Raw genomic sequence first — 17,626 nt, forward strand, 5'->3', positions numbered from 1 at the left:
GCTTGACAGATAGCATCAAGCACTCCTCCAGCATCTTTTCATTTGGTCTACGTCTCACAAATGTTATTCTTTGTGATCCGAACACCTCAAACTTCGATTAGTCTGTCCTAACACTTTTTTCAATCTTCCTCTGTCCAGTGTCTGTGTTCTTTTGCCCATCTTTAATCTTTTCTTTTTATTGGCCAGTCTGAGATATGGCTTTTTCTTTGTAACTCTGCCTAGAAGGTCAGCATCCCAGAGTCGCCTCTTCACTGTTGACGTTGAGACTGGTGTTTTGCGGGTACTATTTAATGAAGCTGCCAGTTGAGGACCTGTGAGGCGTCTGTTTCTCAAACTAGACACTAATGTATTTGTCCTCTCGCTCAGTTGTGCACCGGGGCCTCCCACTCCTCTTTCTATTCTGGTTAGAGCCAGTTTGCACTGTTCTGTGAAGGGAGTAGTATACAGCATTGTACGAGATCTTCAGTTTCTTGGCAATTTCTCGCATGGAATAGCCTTCATTTCTCAGAACAAGAATAGACTGATGAGTTTCAGAAGAAAGTTATTTGTTTCTGGCCATTTTGAGCCTGTAATCGAACCCACAATTGCTGATGCTCCAGATACTCAACTAGTCTCAAGAAGGCCAGTTTTATTGCTTATTTAAATCAGCACTACAGTTTTCAGCTGTGCTAACATAATTACAAAAGGGTTTTCTAATGATCAATTAGCCTTTTAAAATGATAAACTTGGATTAGCAAACACAACGTGCCATTGGAACACAGGACTGATGGTTGCTGATAATGGGCCTCTACGGCTATGTAGATATTCCATTAAAAATCAGCCGTTTCCAGCTACAATAGCCATTTAAAACATTAATGTCTTCACTGTATTTCTGATCAATCTGATGTTATTTTAAATGGACAAAAAAAAATGCTTTTCTTTCGAAAACAAGGACATTTCTAAGTGACCCCAAACTTTTGAACGGTAGTGTACATGCATGTAATTGCATCATTGCATGATGTAGGCCTACAGTGAATGTTCATTTCACGTTTAAAGCCACTGCTACTTTGTTCTGCTGTGCTAAATGGGTTCTTTGCATGCTGTTTAGTCAGCCCTGGTTTCCAAAGAGATTCAGCCTGCCACAGAATTCTCCCCGTTACGAAAGGGTCCAACCTCTCCCTTCAGCGCGATCTGTAGAAGGCACATTTTCATCTCCTCAGAGGTCTAATAGTCTCCAGCATCAACACTTCATACGCAACCACTGGCTGGCAGATTAGAGGAGAGTAGTACCACACACACACACCACAACTCTAGCCCCTCACGCACCCTCCTAAATCGATGACAGATTCTCTAGACTTCCTTCTTTTCAAGGACCAATGAGCATGTACTTCTGGAGTAAATATAACTCAGACTCTTACCATTTAAATGGTCTGAAATGCTTTGAGCGATGCTCATGTTCAACCACAGATCCCTCCAGAAAGCTAGGGTATGGGTTTACTGCAGTAATCTAAGTGAAAGGATTGTCCTGGGATTTTGCACAAAGAAATAGGCCTATCAGTAGGACCTAATTCTAACATTTAGGCTACAGTACGGGTACATTTACTAATAAATGACATGGTAAAATGCTAATTAGGCCCACACAGTGATATCATACGCTACATGGGATTCATTTGAACAACTTGGCTAACAATTCAGTTTGGTAGTAGGCTAGGCCTAGCGCAACATTATTATCAAACAGTTGACTAGTGTTTCGTGCTTGGTTTAGCCATTGTCTGTAGCCTAGCCTACTTTACTTGGGAGCTACTTGACATCTTACTCCAAAATGCATTAAAATTAAATGATGTTGACACCATCTTAAATATAACTGATGCGAGCCACTGCACTGTAGAGAGATGAGGAGCAAGCTGTGGCTGTGCACTCATGACACTGCTCGCTCTGTACAAAAATATGTTATAACTGGTCACTGATTTTAAACAGATTTCTATTTACCTAGCATGCTAGCTCTTCCTATAACTAGCTGTTTCCAAAGACTTCCAGTCATTGTGCTAATGCTAGTTAGCAATTGCGCTAACGCTAGTTAGCAACTTCCTTCAAACTGCATGCAGACATAAAAATGGTATCCATGAGTTTATCGGACTCTGGGTAAGTAGAAAAAGCGCTTAGTGCGAGATTTTGGCAACTATCTTAAAAGCGCGTCTCGGAACAATTATTTAGTAAAAATAGATCGAAAATATATTTTTAAATCATATTTCTGGGAGTGGTGGCAACGATTTAGCAGCAGTGAGGCGTCGCTGCTAAATGAATATAGGGGGAACACTTTCACTTTTAAGTAGCTATACCATGACACTACATGCACACACTTGGGATACCGCCTATGTGACACAAATGTTAAAAAAAAACATAGGTATATGGGCGTACTCACAGGATGGTGTGGGCGGAGCTGGAAGGTGTGTGGCGAGAGAACGGCGACGGCGAAGAAGCGCAGGAACACGAAGCTGCTGACCGCCGAATACTGGACGTGAGGATCATCTGCAGGGGAGAGGAGGAAGGGAGAGAAGGGGGGTAGAGGAGAGGACAGGTGAAGCACAAAGAACACTAAAGCTTGGATTGCTCCCTCTCCTTGTCCATTGACTGCTCACAAGGTAAGAAAACAAGGATGTCATTTTTTATTTGGGTGAACTATCCCTTTAAAAGGTGCCAATTCATATGAGCATAGCGGTTTATGAGAACATGACTCGTACCAAGCTCCAACACTACACATTAACAGGACCTTCTCACAGATACAGTAGCTTCTACTTGAAGGGCCTCTGTCATTTTTTAAAATAAAATAAAAATTATTTTACCATTATTTAACTAGGCAAGTCAGTTAAGAACAAATTCTTATTTACAATGACGGCCTTCACTGGCCAAACCTGGACGACGCTAGGCCAATTGTGCGCCGCCCTATGGGACTCCCAATCACGGCCGGTTGTGATACAGCCTGGAATCGAACCAGGTGGTCTGTAGTGACGCCTCAAGCACTGAGATGCAGTGCCTTAGACCGCTGTGCCACTTGGGAGCCCATAGTCATACATACTATGAGACAGTCTCCAGCACTTTAGTCAGGCTTCTGGCTCCACCTCATGGTGGACATGGTCTCTACAACATGCTGCTTACTGATGGATGATTCATTACACTTCAGTCTTTTTTATAAAGTAATTAGATAATACTTGGGAAAGATTGGCATAATATTTCTGTATCTAATCTACCATCTTTTCCTTTGGCTAGAGACCTGGATCTTTCTACACTAATGTTTATAATATAATATACCATTTAGCAGACGCTTTTATCCAAAGCGACTTACAGTCATGTGTGCATACATTTTTACGTTTGGGTGGTCCCGGGGATCGACCCCACTACCCTGGCGTTACAAGTGCCATGCTCTACCAATTGAGCTACAGAGGACCACAATAATGGGATCTACACAAGATCAACTCTATATTTGCGGTATGAAAACATCTCAGAAACTTTGATTTGTGGTTAGTGGACGTTCTCTCTAATGTGATGAGGCACAGTGAGTACTGATGAGAGAGCTCTGACTGAGGAATAGGGTTGCAAAACTCCAGAAACTTTCCGGAATTTTGCAATCCTTCTGAGGATGAGGAGGTAGGATGAAGGTGAAGGTGAGGAGAGAGGATGAAGATGCGTGTGATGCCCCGCTCACCTGGGAACCGCTTGGAGGCCATGTGACGCAGCGAGCGGAACACGTCACACATGAGCGGGGGACAGCTGGAGCTGGACTGAGTGATGGATGAGAACACCTTCTGAACGTACCCCTGCAGGTTCTCCTGGAGAGAGGACAGACACACACGTCGTGAACACACACACGCACGCTTATTAACACTTCATTCTGTATACCACCCCACTACTAGACAATATGCTGATAGACAGCTTGCGATTCACCAGACAAATGTACAGTTGAAGTCGGAGGTTTACATACACTTAGGTTGGAGTCATTAAAACTTGTTTTTCAACCACTCCACACATTTCTTGTTAACAAACTATAGTTTTGGCAAGTCGGTTAGGACATCTACTTTGTGCATGACACAATTTTTACAACAATTGTTTACAGACAGATTATTTCACTTATAATTCACTGTATCACAATTCCAGTGGGTCAGAAGTTTACATAACTTAGTGTGACTGTGCCTTTAAATAGCTTGGAAAATTACAGAAAATGATGTCATGGCTTTAGAAGCTTCTGATAGGCTAATTGACATCATTTGAGTCAATTGTAGGTGTACCTGTGGATGTATTTCAAGGCCTACCTTCGAACTCAGTGCCTTTTTGCTTGACATCATGGGAAAAATCAAAAGAAATCAGCCAAGACCTCAGAAAAAAAATTGCAGACCTCCACAAGTCTGGTTCATCCTTGGGAGCAATTTCCAAACGCCTGAAGGTACCACGTTCATCTGTACAAACAATAGTACGCAAGTATAAACCCCATGGGACAACGCAGCCGTCATACCGCTCAGGAAGGAGACGCGTTCTGTCTCCTAGAGATGAACGTACTTTGGTGCGAAAAGTGCAAATCAATCCCAGAACAACAACAAAGGACCTTGTGAAGATGCTGGAGGAAACAGGTACAAAAGTATCTATATCCACAGTAAAACAAGTCCTATATCGACATAACCTGAAAGGCCGCTCAGCAAGGAAGAAGTCACTGCTCCAAAACCGCCATAAAAAAGCCAGACTACGGTTTGCAACTGCACATGGGGACAAAGATCGTACTTTTTGGAGAAATGTCCTCTGGTCTGATGAAACAAAAATAGAAATGTTTGGCCATAATGACCATCATTATGTTTGGAGGAAAAAGGGGAAGGCTTGCAAGCCGAAGAACACCATCCCAACCGTGAAGCACGGGGGCGGCAGCATCATGCTATTGGGGTGCTTTGCTGCAGGAGGGACTGGTGTACTTCACAAAATAGATGGCATCATGAGGAAGGAAAGTTTGGTGGATATATATTGAAGCAACATCTCAAGACATCACTCAGGAAGTTAAAGCTTTGTCGCAAATGGGTCTTCCAAATGGACAATGACCCCAAGCATACTTCCAAAGTTGTGGCAAAATGGCTTAAGGCCAACAAAGTCAAGGCATTGGAGTGGCCATCACAAACCTCAATCCTATAGAAAATGTGTGGGCAGAACTGAAAAAGCATGTGCGAGCAAGGAGGCCTGCAAACCTGACTCAGTTACACCAGCTCTGTCAGGAGGAATGGGCCAAAATTCACCCAACTTATTGTGGGAAGCTTGTGGAAGGCTACCCGAAACGTTTGACCAAAGTTTAACAATTTAAAGGCAATGCTACCAAATACTAATTGAGTGTATGTAAGCTTCTGACCAACTGGGAATGTGATGAAAGAAATAAAAGCTGAAAGAAATAAATCATTCTCTCTACTATTATTCTGACATTTCACATTCTTAAAATAAAGTGGTGATCCTAACTGACCTAAGACAGGGAACTTTTACTAGGATTAAATGTCAGGAATTGTGAAAAAATTGGCAAAAGTGTATGTAAACTTCAGACTTCAACTGTATACTGTACCTTGTTGACCTCAACGTTATCTCCTTCTTTCAGTTTGATCGGGTCAATCTCACAGGTTTTGTTGGATTCACAAATCTACGAAAGAAATGGATAACATTGTATTTAGCTGTTATGCTGAGTTTTGAATGCATTTTCAAACATGTTTTTCCTAGGTTATGAAATTAGCTTCTGTGATGTGGTTCATAGCATGACTTATTTCTTAGGATCGGTGTTCATCTATGATATAATCAATTTGCTCACATCATTATCTAGATAACATATGATGTACATTACCTCATCCAATACAGGCTTCAGGGTGACCGTCAGATAGCTCCGCCCTACAATCTTCATCATGTCATCGATGCAGCGCGTCGCCAGGGAGTTGCCACGGAAAATGGTGTTGGCCTCCCTAGACAGACAAGATGGGGTTCAGAGGTCAGGATGCCTATTCACTATATAGAGCACTACTTTTGTCCAGAGCCCATAGGGCCCAGGAGAAGTGTGTGTACTACTCACTGAGTGTTCTCCAGCTCCAGGGCAACGATGGCGGAGACGAAGGGCACCAGGCGGTTGTGGTGGAGCAGCAGGCGGACCACGGGCAGCACCGCCTCGTACCTCTCCCTGCAGATGTCCCCCAGAATGTGGGCCGCTGACGCCGAGATGGGCTGAGGGGGAGAAGAGACAGACGGAGAGAGAGAGACAGAAATAAAGAGTGGGAGGCGGGGGGGACAGAGAGAAGTTCTGAAAAACCCCTCGTCCTCAAAAGGCACCGTACTGTGAGCGATGATTGGTCAGCCACTAATGGTTATTGGTTGACTGCAATTCCACATGTAGACGGCCACCACTCACGACAAACTACTGGCAGCGGTGTGGAATATACCGTGGGGTCTGTGGGCGATGGTTGGCCACTGACAGTTTTTGACCGATTGTCGGTCCTATGCGTCCTCTATTGTACACTCATAACTTCCTTCCTTAAAGGGATACTTGGGGATTTGGGCAATGAGGCCCTGTATCTACTTCCCGAGTCAGATGAACTTGTGGATACCATTTTTATGTCTCTGTGTCCAGTATGAAGGAAGTTAGAGTTAGTTTCGCGAGCCAATGCTAACTAGCGTTAGCACAATGACTGAAAGCCTATGGGTATCAGCTAGCATCCCTTTAAGTTCCTTAATGAGCATAATGTACCATTCAGACCGACAGAGCAGGTGTGTGAACAAGACAGGTCTAAGGTTAATACCTTAATGTCTGGGGACTTGAGCAGCAGCGTGCGGAGGGGTGTGTAGCAGGCGGAAGGCAGCACATTGTCCTCTGTGTAGGTTACGTTGAGCCTCAGAGAGCCCAGGTCATCGGTCTTGGACTTCCCGTTCCCTTTGGGCTGGAGGAGATACCTGTGGACCAGGGGAAAGACACCCAACAAAACACACCCAGTCAGCGTTAGAGTGATGGCCAGCCGACACATTTGTTTTTGACAGTGGTGAGTGAGTAGGTTTGCACATTTCCGGTAACTTTCCCAAAATGTCCAGGTTTACCAGAAATCCACGTTTAAAGCTTAATTGAATCAGGAAGGAATAAGCAGAACCAGAATTTCTGGAAAACCTGGGAGTTTTGGCAAAGTTACCAGAAAGCTGCAACACTAGTGGTGAGATGCAAATTATATTTTAAGTCCCCTGTAGCTCCGTTGGTAGAGCATGGCGCTTGCAACGCCAGGGTTGTGGGTTCATTTCCCACGGGGGGCCAGTATGAAAATGTATGCACTCACTAACTGTAAGTCCCTCTGGATAAGAGCTTCTGCTAAATGACTAAAATGTAAATACACTCCCTCTGCTGTCAATGCTGCCTGCTACATAGGTCATGAAATATGGGACGTTTTCAGCCATAGTGTCCACATCGATCAAGCATAAACCTAATAAAGTAGCTTTTATATAAACAAACTTTGGAGTTTTGCTTCAATGTTACACCTCTGGTGGTGTAGCAGCTTAAAAAAACTATGCAAAGATTGCAAACAGAACGGCAAAACACTTGATATCCCTCTAGTGATGTGGGGGCTATGCTTTGTGATTATTATTTAACCCTGCTGGTCATTTACATCTATGAACGTTTGAACATATTGAAGAACAATATGGCCTTAAATGGCCATGTACTCTTATAATCTCCACCTGGCACAGCCAGAAGAGGACTGGCCACCCCTCACAGCCTGGTCCCTCTCTAGGTTTCTTCCTAGGTTCCTGCCTTCCTAGGGAGCTTTTCCTAGCCACTGTGCTTCTACATCTGCATTACTTGCTGTTTGGGGTTTTAGGCTGGGCTCCTGTATAGCACTTTGTGACATCTGCTGATGTAAAAAGGACTTTATAAATACATTTGATTGATTGATAGTTGAGCAATTCAGCTGCGTGTTTAAGCAGTGTGTGAATGAGCTTGGTGGGCCTGCATAGCCACCAACAGATGGAGCAGTTTTCACCGAGTTACATCAGGATGGAACTCCGCATCGCTTCGAAAGCTGCAGCTATGTTTGTCTCTAATCTGCTTGCACTGTAATCGTACAGCAGTACTCAGACACCCAGAGACTTCAGCTGAGCCTGTGTATACTGGGACAGAGTCAATAGATCAGTATACATTTTGTTCAGCTGAGTTGTGGGTCTGTATGTTACAGTGTGTATGTATAGATCATCCCTGCCTTTCTCTTCCTCCCTCTACAGGAGAGATGGGGTACTGCTGGCTCCATGCAAACTGACACCCACACACTAGTCTCACGGCCCTCATGCAAAACTCATAGATCGGTATCTGCATAATCCCTTATCACCTAGATGCGCGCACACACACACACACACACACACACACACACACACACTGTTTACAGAACACCACCATCGCAGTGTTCAAAGCAGTCTGAAGACACAACGGAAGTAACCGGTCCAAAAAAGTATCACCGATATAGAGTTGCTAGATCGGGGGACAGGATCTGACACAGGTTAATCTCCAATGACATATTGTTAAAGGTGCTACACGTAGGATTTTGTATAATTTTATATAATTTTGAAAACCGCTGTTTGAAGCTGGTAGACCAAAACCGAAAGCAACTTTGTTTTGGTCCACCAGCTTCAAACAGCTGTAAAAATAGTACAATGATTCCCTACACTATTCAGTGCTTATTTTCTCAGGTAAACTGAAATTGAGCGAACAGTGTCGAATTTTAGCAAACAGGAAATGACAGAGCGATTTCCAGTAGATAACACAGTCACAAAGTCAGAACAGTTTTCCCAGTTTGACAACAGATGCCGTTCCGGCGGGAGAAATCAATAGGCGAATATCACAGCCAATCGCAACACAATTCTGAAATTATAATGCAAAAAAAACCCACAAAATCCACAAGAAAAAAACAACTATTATTACTATTAAGCAGAAATAGGAAAAAATATAAAGGAACTGGATTTACCCCTATTCCTCTATTCACAAAGAGTATTACAGTAGGACTGATATATTGTAGGACCAGTTTTGCCTTTTAAATCATAATGAATAAGATTATATGGACAGGGGGAACCTGATTCTAGATCAGCAGTACCCCTACTCAGATTATGGGCCCAGCTCTTTTTAACATCCACCCCACAATCTGCAGATCTGATCTAGCATCCACGGATCTACGCAGAAAAGAAGGTCAGCACTGTGAGGGGTGTGACGTCAGAGCGTTGGATTCTTGTGGCTGATAAAACGAGGCGAGTAGCAGCGGAGTACGTAAGAGCCTCTGTGTCATGTCCCCTTATCTGTACTTTTCATCTGCTAATCAGTCTATTCATTTCAGCTAGCTAGCGCTGCAGTCAGATTACATTCTTCAGGTTGAGCGCACTAGCAGGCGTGTGGCTGCGTGCAGTGAGAGCACAACGTGTCCATGTGAGAGAGAAGTGTCTCACGGTCACCCGATTTCCCTAGTAGAATATGTGGCTCTGGTACAAAGTAGTGCACTATATAAGGAATAGCGGCCCATTTCCAATGCAACCAGTGTGTTTCTGAGTGTGTAGCTAGAAGCTAGAGCTGTGGGCTCCTATGGGCACGCGGATGCTACGTGCACCTTTGCATATTGGTGCGTCAGTATGTGAAATCTCACGAGTTAGTGTGAGTAACCTGGCACGGAAGCATCAGGAAGAGAATGTGCGAGGTGAACCTGTGATGTGATGCGTCATCGTTCTTACCAGGCCCTGTGAATGTGGTCATTTCGCAGGATCTTGACAGATACCCGCGTCTCCCCAAGGAAGACATCCTGCGCCAAATTCCCATTGTTCCACAAGTCAACTCTGCAGAGGAACACACACACAGAGAGAGCGAGAGCATAGAGCGAGAGAGAGAGAAAAAGAGAGAAACATTCAATCACACATACTAATTGTGATATTTGCAAATACACTATAAAAATCAACAAAAAGGGACCAATGCCCCTTCCAAACACACCACTTCACCATTGGCTGACTGACACACTCATGGAAAACACAACCACATCAATCTCAACACATAAACACAAAATACACTGATGAGTTAGTCCTTACCTGTGTGAAGTATACAAATTGTAGTACTCTTTAAAAATACACATGCAATTAAAATCACCTCAAATCCAAACCTGAAAGTCATGCATGTGTGTTTACCTCTCTCGGCCCAGCCTAGTCTTACCCCACTGTAAACCCAGTGAGGTATGTAGCTATAAGTCAGTCCGCTGTAGGTGACGCAAACAGAGACAAAAACCCCACAGATCCTTAACCACCATCTTTTCATTACACACTACACTGGTTGTGACTAACACAGTTGAATCAAATCTGGTTGAATTCAAACACATTGAAAATCCTCTCCCAACTACAGACCAGAAGTCGCTCCAGAGAGATGGAGGTATGGCGGTCTGTTTGTCAGTGTGGGGAAAAAAACCAACCCACAGATGTTCTGTCAAAGATTGGAAGGAAAATAGAGGGAAAAAGAGAAGAGAGAAAGGAAGAGAGGAAAGAAGATGAGGGAAAAGAAGAGAAAGGAAGAGGAGAGAGTAAAGAAGAGATTACTCACTTGATCTCCAGCTTTTCAATGTCCTCCTCCTCCACTTGGAAATGAGACTTTTTTGTGTAACTGTTGGGCCTTGTGACCTGGGGACAACAACAAGACAGAATTTACATCAGTCTTCTCCGAATTTACATCAGTCTTCTCCAGCAAACACCAACTCAGATGACATGAACTGTCAAAATCAGGCAGACACCTAGGTTTCGTTCATTAGGGCACGCAATGGAAAACGGTTTAAAACATTTTGGAATGGAAAACAAATGTGAACATTTCTTATTGGGTAGTCCCTCCCTGTTTAAGTCCGTTTTCCTCTGTTTGGAAGAAAACTGTACTGACATGAGCTGCCAGATGTAAATTAAGTTTACCTCAAAGTTAAAGGTTTCCTCAAACTGAGGGTCACTGGTCTTCTTCTTCACCTTTGTTTTCTTCTGGTCAGACCTAAGGAGACAGAAGAGTCAGAAATATACTCAAACCTTTCTCATGGGGGTCTATATGAAAGAATAACAGATATAATGCCTAAAATGTTGACACATAGCTAACGCAATGTGGGTTCAATTGAAGTGAGCCCATAATCATGTTCCACTGCAGAGGATGGTAGTCTAGCCTTACCTGGCAGGCCCAACGAGCGAGACAGTGGCATACGGGTCACAATTCTGTCCGCTGATCAGAGGCAAGCCCTGGCATTCTATTATCCTGGGGGTGACAAAATCAACAGGAGAAAACACTAATAAAACCATAGAATACACTCAACTTCAACAGGATTGACCTTAGTGTTTCTCATATCAATATACAGTGTTTTGACAATCTGACCTACCACTCACACTGTGCTACATGTAGGAAATGTCAATTCAAGTTCATATTAATCATCTCCAGCACCATCCCAACATCAACATATGTAAAAATTGCACATTTCTATGTTTTGTAGAAAGATAAGTTTCCAATGCATCATGTGATTTTAACCAATCATGAGTAAGCGTTGCCTACTAATGCTCTAATAATGGTTGATGATGTCATTGGAAACACATCTTCATCTCTTTTTTACTACAAAACATAGAAATGTGCCATTTTCACATATGTCGATGTTGGGGTGGTGCTGGAGATGTCGACATTTTTTAACATTTCCTTTGAAGTTATCCCTATCGTTTCCGATTTTTAAAGTAAGGCTAGTACACTTTTCTAACATGTATCCAACTGACAAAACAAATCTCGATTGAGGGTAGCAGCACATCCTGAGTGCTATTAAAGGCTATGGTTTTTAAGGATAATATTTTACAGGTTTGTCATTTAAAACATTTTTTTTTATCATCTTATTTAATTATTTCAGATATTTTACATGTGATAAAGCCACACAGAGGGCCAGAGATCACAGACACCTGTGATAATCTGAAGTACCCAAAAAGGCCACTAAATGTCATTTCATAAAATTCCCCCCAAAAACATGAAAATTATCAAAATTCTGGTAGTTTAATGGTAAACTTAGAAAGTTTACAGTAATATACCTTCCCTTTGCAACCCTAGGGAGGACACACATACACACTGGCATGACTTGGTGCACTGTCGTGGTCTGTGTCTCACACACACACTGACTGGGCTATGGTGATGTCATTCTTACAGCATACATCGTAGACATCTGTAGCTGTTCATTAGTCCCATGGCTGAGTGAGTGGTTAGGGAAAATCGCCATGACACCCTATGCCCTAGACAAACCATGCCTACACTTCCTGCCTTCTGCCTGTCTCTTCTCTGACAGTTGACTGATTGTGAATGAATGAACAAATGAATAACACTTTTGGTTGCGTCCTGTACTACTAATTTGCATTGCATCCTGCCTGGTGTTTCATCATCTCCAGCACCACCCCAACATCCACATGTGAAAATCGCACGTTTTTATGTTTTGTAGTAAAAAAAGATAGATGTGTTTCCAATGACATCAACCAATTATTAGCCCATTAGTAGGCAATGCCTACTCATAATTGGTTAAAATCACATTAATTGCATTGGAAACTTATCTTCCCCTATTTTTTTTACTACAAAACATAGAAACGCGCAATTTTCACAGTGCCGTCAGAAAGTATTCAGACCCCTTGACTTTTTCCACATTTTGTTAGGTTACATTGTTTGTTAGGCCTTATTCTAAAATCGTTTTCCCCCCTCAATCTACACACAATATCCCATAATGACAAAGCAAAAACAGGTTTTTAGAACTTTTTGCTAATTGATAAAAAATAAAAAATAAAAATATGACATTTACATAAGTATTCAGACCTTTTACTCAGTACTTTGTTGAAGCACCTTTGGCAGCGATTACAGCCTCAAGTCTTCTTGGGTATGACGCTACAAGCTTGGCACACCCGTATTTGGCGAGTTTCCTCCCATTCTTCTCTGCAGATCCTCTCAAGCTCTGTCAGGTTGAATGGGGAGCGTTGCTGCACAGCTATTTTCAGGTCTCTCCAGCGATGTTCGATCAGGTTTAAGTCCGGGCTCTGGCTGGGCCTCTCAAGGACATTCAGAGACAAGTCCCGAAGCCACTCCTGCATTGTCTTGGCTGTGTGCTTAGGGTCGTTGTCCTGTTGGAAGGTGAACCTTCGCCCCAGTCTGAGGTCATGAGAGCTTTGCCTCGATCTTTGCCTCGATCCTGACTAGTCTCCTAGACCCTGCCGCTGAAAAACATCCCCACAGCATAATTCTGCCCCCACCATGCTTCACTGCGAGGTTTCCTCCAGACGTGACACTTAGCATTCAGGCCAAAGAGTTCAATCTTGGTTTCATCAGACCAGAGAATCTTGTTTCTCATGGTCTGAGAGTCTTTAGGTGCCTTTTGACAAACTCCAAGCGGGCTGTCATGTGCCTTTTACTGAGGAGTGGCTTCCGTCTTGCCACTCTACCATAAAGACCTGATTGGTGGAGTGCTGCAGAGATGGTTGTCCTTTCTCCACAGAGGAACTCTAGAGCTCTGTCAGAGTGACCATTGTGTTCTTGGTCACCTCCCTGACCAAGGCCCTTCTCCCCAGATTGCTCAGTTTGGCCGGGTGGCCAGCTCTAGGAAGAGTCTTGGTGGTTCCAAACTTCTTCCATTTAAGAATGATCGAGGCCACTGTTCTTGGCGACCTTCAATGCTGCAGAAATGTTTTGGTACCCTTCTCCAGAGCTGTGCCTCGACACAATCCTGTCTCGGAGCTCTACGGACAATTCCTTCAACCTCATGGCTTGGTTTTTGCTCTGACATGCACTGCCAACTGTGGGACCTTATATAGACAGGTGTGTGCCTTTCCAAATAATGTCCAATCAATTTAGTTTACCACAGGTGGACTCCAATCAAGTTGTAGAAACATCTCAAGGATGATCAATGGAAACAGGATGCACTGGAGCGCAATTTGTAAGGTAACAAAATGTGGAAAAAGTCAAGGAATCTGAATACTTTCCGAAGGCACTGTATGTTGATGTTGGGGTGGTGCTGGAGATGATGAAACATCAGACAGGATGCAAATTGACATTTCCCTTCAAGTTATCCCTATCGTTTACTATTTTTAAAAGTAAGGCTAGTACACATTTACAACATGTATCCAACTGACAAAACAAATCTCAATTGAGGGTAGCAGCACATCCTGAGTGGGCAGGTCAGATTGCCAGAACAGCGGCTACGTAAACACCAGACAGGATGCAATGCAAATTAGTAGCACAGGACGCAACCAAAAGTGTGAATGAATGAACAAATGAATAACAATCAGCCAACTGTCAGAAGAGACAGGCAGGAAGGCAGGAAGTTTAGGCATGGTTTGTCTAGGGCATATGGCGTCGTGTGTGTGTGTAATTAAATAAGATTAAACATTTATTTAAAAAAAAGACAAACCTGTAAAACATTATCCTAAATAAACCATAACCTTTAATAGCATTGGTGTTTAATGAGGGTTTCAGCATGAAATATCCTTTATATATATACACTTTTTTACACACTTATTTCACCATGTCAATATGCATTTGTTCACTAAATATTTTGCCATCAAACTGGTGGCAGTTGTGAAAAAAAGTCAACAGCTGGAAGAGTTGCAGAGTTCATTGATAATAATCCCATTGTTGATTAGATGCATTCTTCATTAATTAGGCAATTTTCTCTTGAACCATATGGTTTATCCACTAGAAACTCATGGGACACATAGAGTGGACAAAACATTAAGAACACCTTCCTAATATTGACACCATTCCATTCGCTTCAACCATTATTATGAGCCCCTCAGCAGCCTCCACTGACTCAGGCACTTCATTATTTTGTCTTGCCCATTCATCCCCCGAATGGCACACAAAGCTTAAAAATACTTCTTTAACCCATCTCCTCCCCTTCATCTACACGGATTGAAGTAGATTTAACAAGTTACATCAATAAGGGATCATAGCTTTCACCTGGATTCACCTGGTCAGTCTCATGGAAAGAGCAGGTGTTCTTCATATTTTGTACACTCAGTGTATATTAACAATGAATACTAAAAAGTTATTCAAGTATAAAGTGCCAAAGTTACCATAGATTGCCATATATTTTTGGTTAATTAGCTAAATTACCAAAGATTCTGGTAACTTTGGTAAATTCCCGGTAGCTTTGCAACCCTAATTCTCCCACAGTGACAGGTCAGGGTAGAGAGGGGACAGTAACAGTGAGCCGGTAGTGGTGACACCGACAACGGCAGAGCGGCAGTTCTGAGATGCCAGCAGCAGCGACTACAGAGGTGGGAGCAGTGCTACAGCAGTTTCCTGTCGAGACGCCATCACTTCCTCCTCACCAACCTACCTGCCGTGGTTTGAATGAGCAACAACAACATCCACCAACTAACGCACACACACTGCAAGCACGCACACACACACACAAAACCCTAGAGACGACGATCTCTTGGAAATGCACAAACACACACGCAATGCCAAAGGGAGTGCTCAGGGATTGCACTACAGTAGGGATGCGCAGTCAAACTCCAACAGAGGAGACAAAGGTTGTTTGTGAGCTCTATGTGTGTGTGTGTGTGTGTGTGTGTGTGTGTGTGTGTGGGGGTACTGGAGGATGTTGAACATGAACACAGCAGAGGTGAATTCCAGAGTAGGAGAAAACAGCTGCGGTAAGGGGAACTGAAGAGAGGGTAAACCATGGTTGGGTCTCTGGGCTCTGGCTCCTTAGAGCCTGTTGGTGCCCGACTGGGAGGCTTTATGGTGTTGGGCGATCTAGCCCAGCCACAAACAAAGGCTATATAGACAGCAAATAAGACTGCATAGAGAAAGTCCACATATGTTAATGTACTTGTGTTAAAGTCCCCTAATGCTTCTTGTGGTAACAGGTGCCCCTAACCACAGATCTAGGATCAGATTATACTACCCCCCATCCTAACCTTACCCATTAGGGGGGAGAAAACAATCTGACCCTGGATCAGTATACTCACCGGACCAGTAGCTGCTGGCACATGGAGCCGTTCTCTATGATCAGTTCATTCAGACGCATCTCTAGGTGGACCTTTCCCTGGGAAGAGAGAGGAGAGGAGAGACGTCACATGACATGACATCAGAGCATACTGAAAGTCAACAGGATTTACTTCATTATTTCTCCTATCAACATTGGTGGTATATGCCAGACCCTATGCAAATGAGTACTGTATGAGAACAAAAAGGAGAGTAGGAGTGTCTCATTCATTAATTCACTCACAGAGGGAGAGGTACAGTTATCACATTATTAAATTAATCTATTATATGAATCTATTCACAAGACATTCTAAATGAGTCATGGCTGCTGTAACAAGGGTCCTACAAAAGAGAGGTATGGCTCAAAGATGTACTCTCTGAACATACGTTTATGATTGACTTTTAGAGGTTAGGTTACATTCATAGTGTAGCCTACTCTATGAATGAGTTAAAAGTTCATTCTAAAGTGGTGGATATGAGTAAGGTCCTTGGCTGACTCCTCTAACCTCCGAAGTCTTTCTCTATGGTGGCATCAGGTTAGTAGCGGCTGTGTGTGCATCAGGGTGTGTGATAAGCCACAGCTAGCTGTCATGTGAACCAACGCTTAAAGTCTTTATCAGGTCGGATGTGGTGAAGGCTGCTCCCTCGCCTTCGGAAGTGTCAGAGGGAGGCAGAGACAGAAAACAAAACAAAAAAATGCACACTCACTCCCCCCTCCGCAATACAGCACAAGTTGAGCTCAGATAGTGATTGTTGTTGCTTATGTTGTCGCTAATGGAAGATCAGCCTTGGTCGACATGGTGAGAACTACCCTGACATGCCTGCTGGGCTGAGCTAATGTCACCAGGGACGTGTTCATTACACACCAAACGAAGGAAAATGGACTGAAGCAGGGAGGAACTACATGGACTAAGAAGCACTATCATTTACTGCTGCAAACTGTTTTCCATTGCGTGCCCTAATGAAAGCAACCCAGCTCACTGCCACTCACCTTCAAAACATGTATTGGCCTGTATTGTACTGTACTATCAGGTCCATGTACAAGTATCCACTTGGCACAGATCTAGGAACAGATTACCCTCCCCAAGCCCTAACCTTAAGCACTTCTGAAAGGGCAACTTCGACATACTCCAATCTGTACCATCAACAACCGCACAGGAGCAACCACCTCTAACTCACTCCGCTCTTCTCAGCCTATTGCCAACTGCACTCACATTTCAACCCCTTTTTCAGAGAGAACACAAGCACACACACTGCAGTCCATCACTGATGTAACAAGACTTAGAACACCTACTTCGGGGTGAGTCACTGTAGAAAACATGCCTCAGAATAGCCTAGACTAGGGCCACTCCGCTACAATAGTTTTCACATATGACAACTTTGTGCAACATGACAGCGGCGGGAGGCAACAACCTTGGGATTCTGCAGAGAGAGAGAGAGAAAGAGATTCTACAAGTCTTGAAGCCATATGAAAGGCCATGCATCTGCAGAGGTAGAGGTAGAGAGGGAGAGAGAGAAGGATAAAGAAAGGGGTAGAGAGCGAGAGAGACAGGGGAGAGCGTGGGAGGATACACTTCCTTAAGACACTGTAAAAGGAGCCCTTTGAACGGCGGGTTTGCAACAGTG

General features: G+C 43.5%; 1 protein-coding gene across 1 annotated transcript in view; it reads right to left on the reverse strand.

Annotated features, from left to right (window-relative positions):
• Positions 1 to 17,626, reverse strand: part of LOC121564516 (ras GTPase-activating protein 2) — a 47,636-nt gene that overhangs the window by 18,663 nt on the left and 11,347 nt on the right. Inside the window, exons 5-15 of the mRNA XM_041875807.1 lie at positions 15,985 to 16,061; positions 11,177 to 11,260; positions 10,933 to 11,005; positions 10,577 to 10,653; positions 9,727 to 9,828; positions 6,780 to 6,930; positions 6,059 to 6,207; positions 5,837 to 5,951; positions 5,564 to 5,638; positions 3,683 to 3,806; positions 2,402 to 2,508 (exon numbers count right to left, since the gene is read on the reverse strand). Of these exons, the coding sequence (XP_041731741.1) occupies positions 2,402 to 2,508; positions 3,683 to 3,806; positions 5,564 to 5,638; positions 5,837 to 5,951; positions 6,059 to 6,207; positions 6,780 to 6,930; positions 9,727 to 9,828; positions 10,577 to 10,653; positions 10,933 to 11,005; positions 11,177 to 11,260; positions 15,985 to 16,061 (1,134 nt within the window). The remainder of the gene's footprint in view (positions 1 to 2,401; positions 2,509 to 3,682; positions 3,807 to 5,563; positions 5,639 to 5,836; positions 5,952 to 6,058; positions 6,208 to 6,779; positions 6,931 to 9,726; positions 9,829 to 10,576; positions 10,654 to 10,932; positions 11,006 to 11,176; positions 11,261 to 15,984; positions 16,062 to 17,626) is intronic.

Source organism: Coregonus clupeaformis, chromosome 5, assembly GCF_020615455.1.
Source record: "Coregonus clupeaformis isolate EN_2021a chromosome 5, ASM2061545v1, whole genome shotgun sequence".
NCBI lineage: Eukaryota > Metazoa > Chordata > Actinopteri > Salmoniformes > Salmonidae > Coregonus > Coregonus clupeaformis.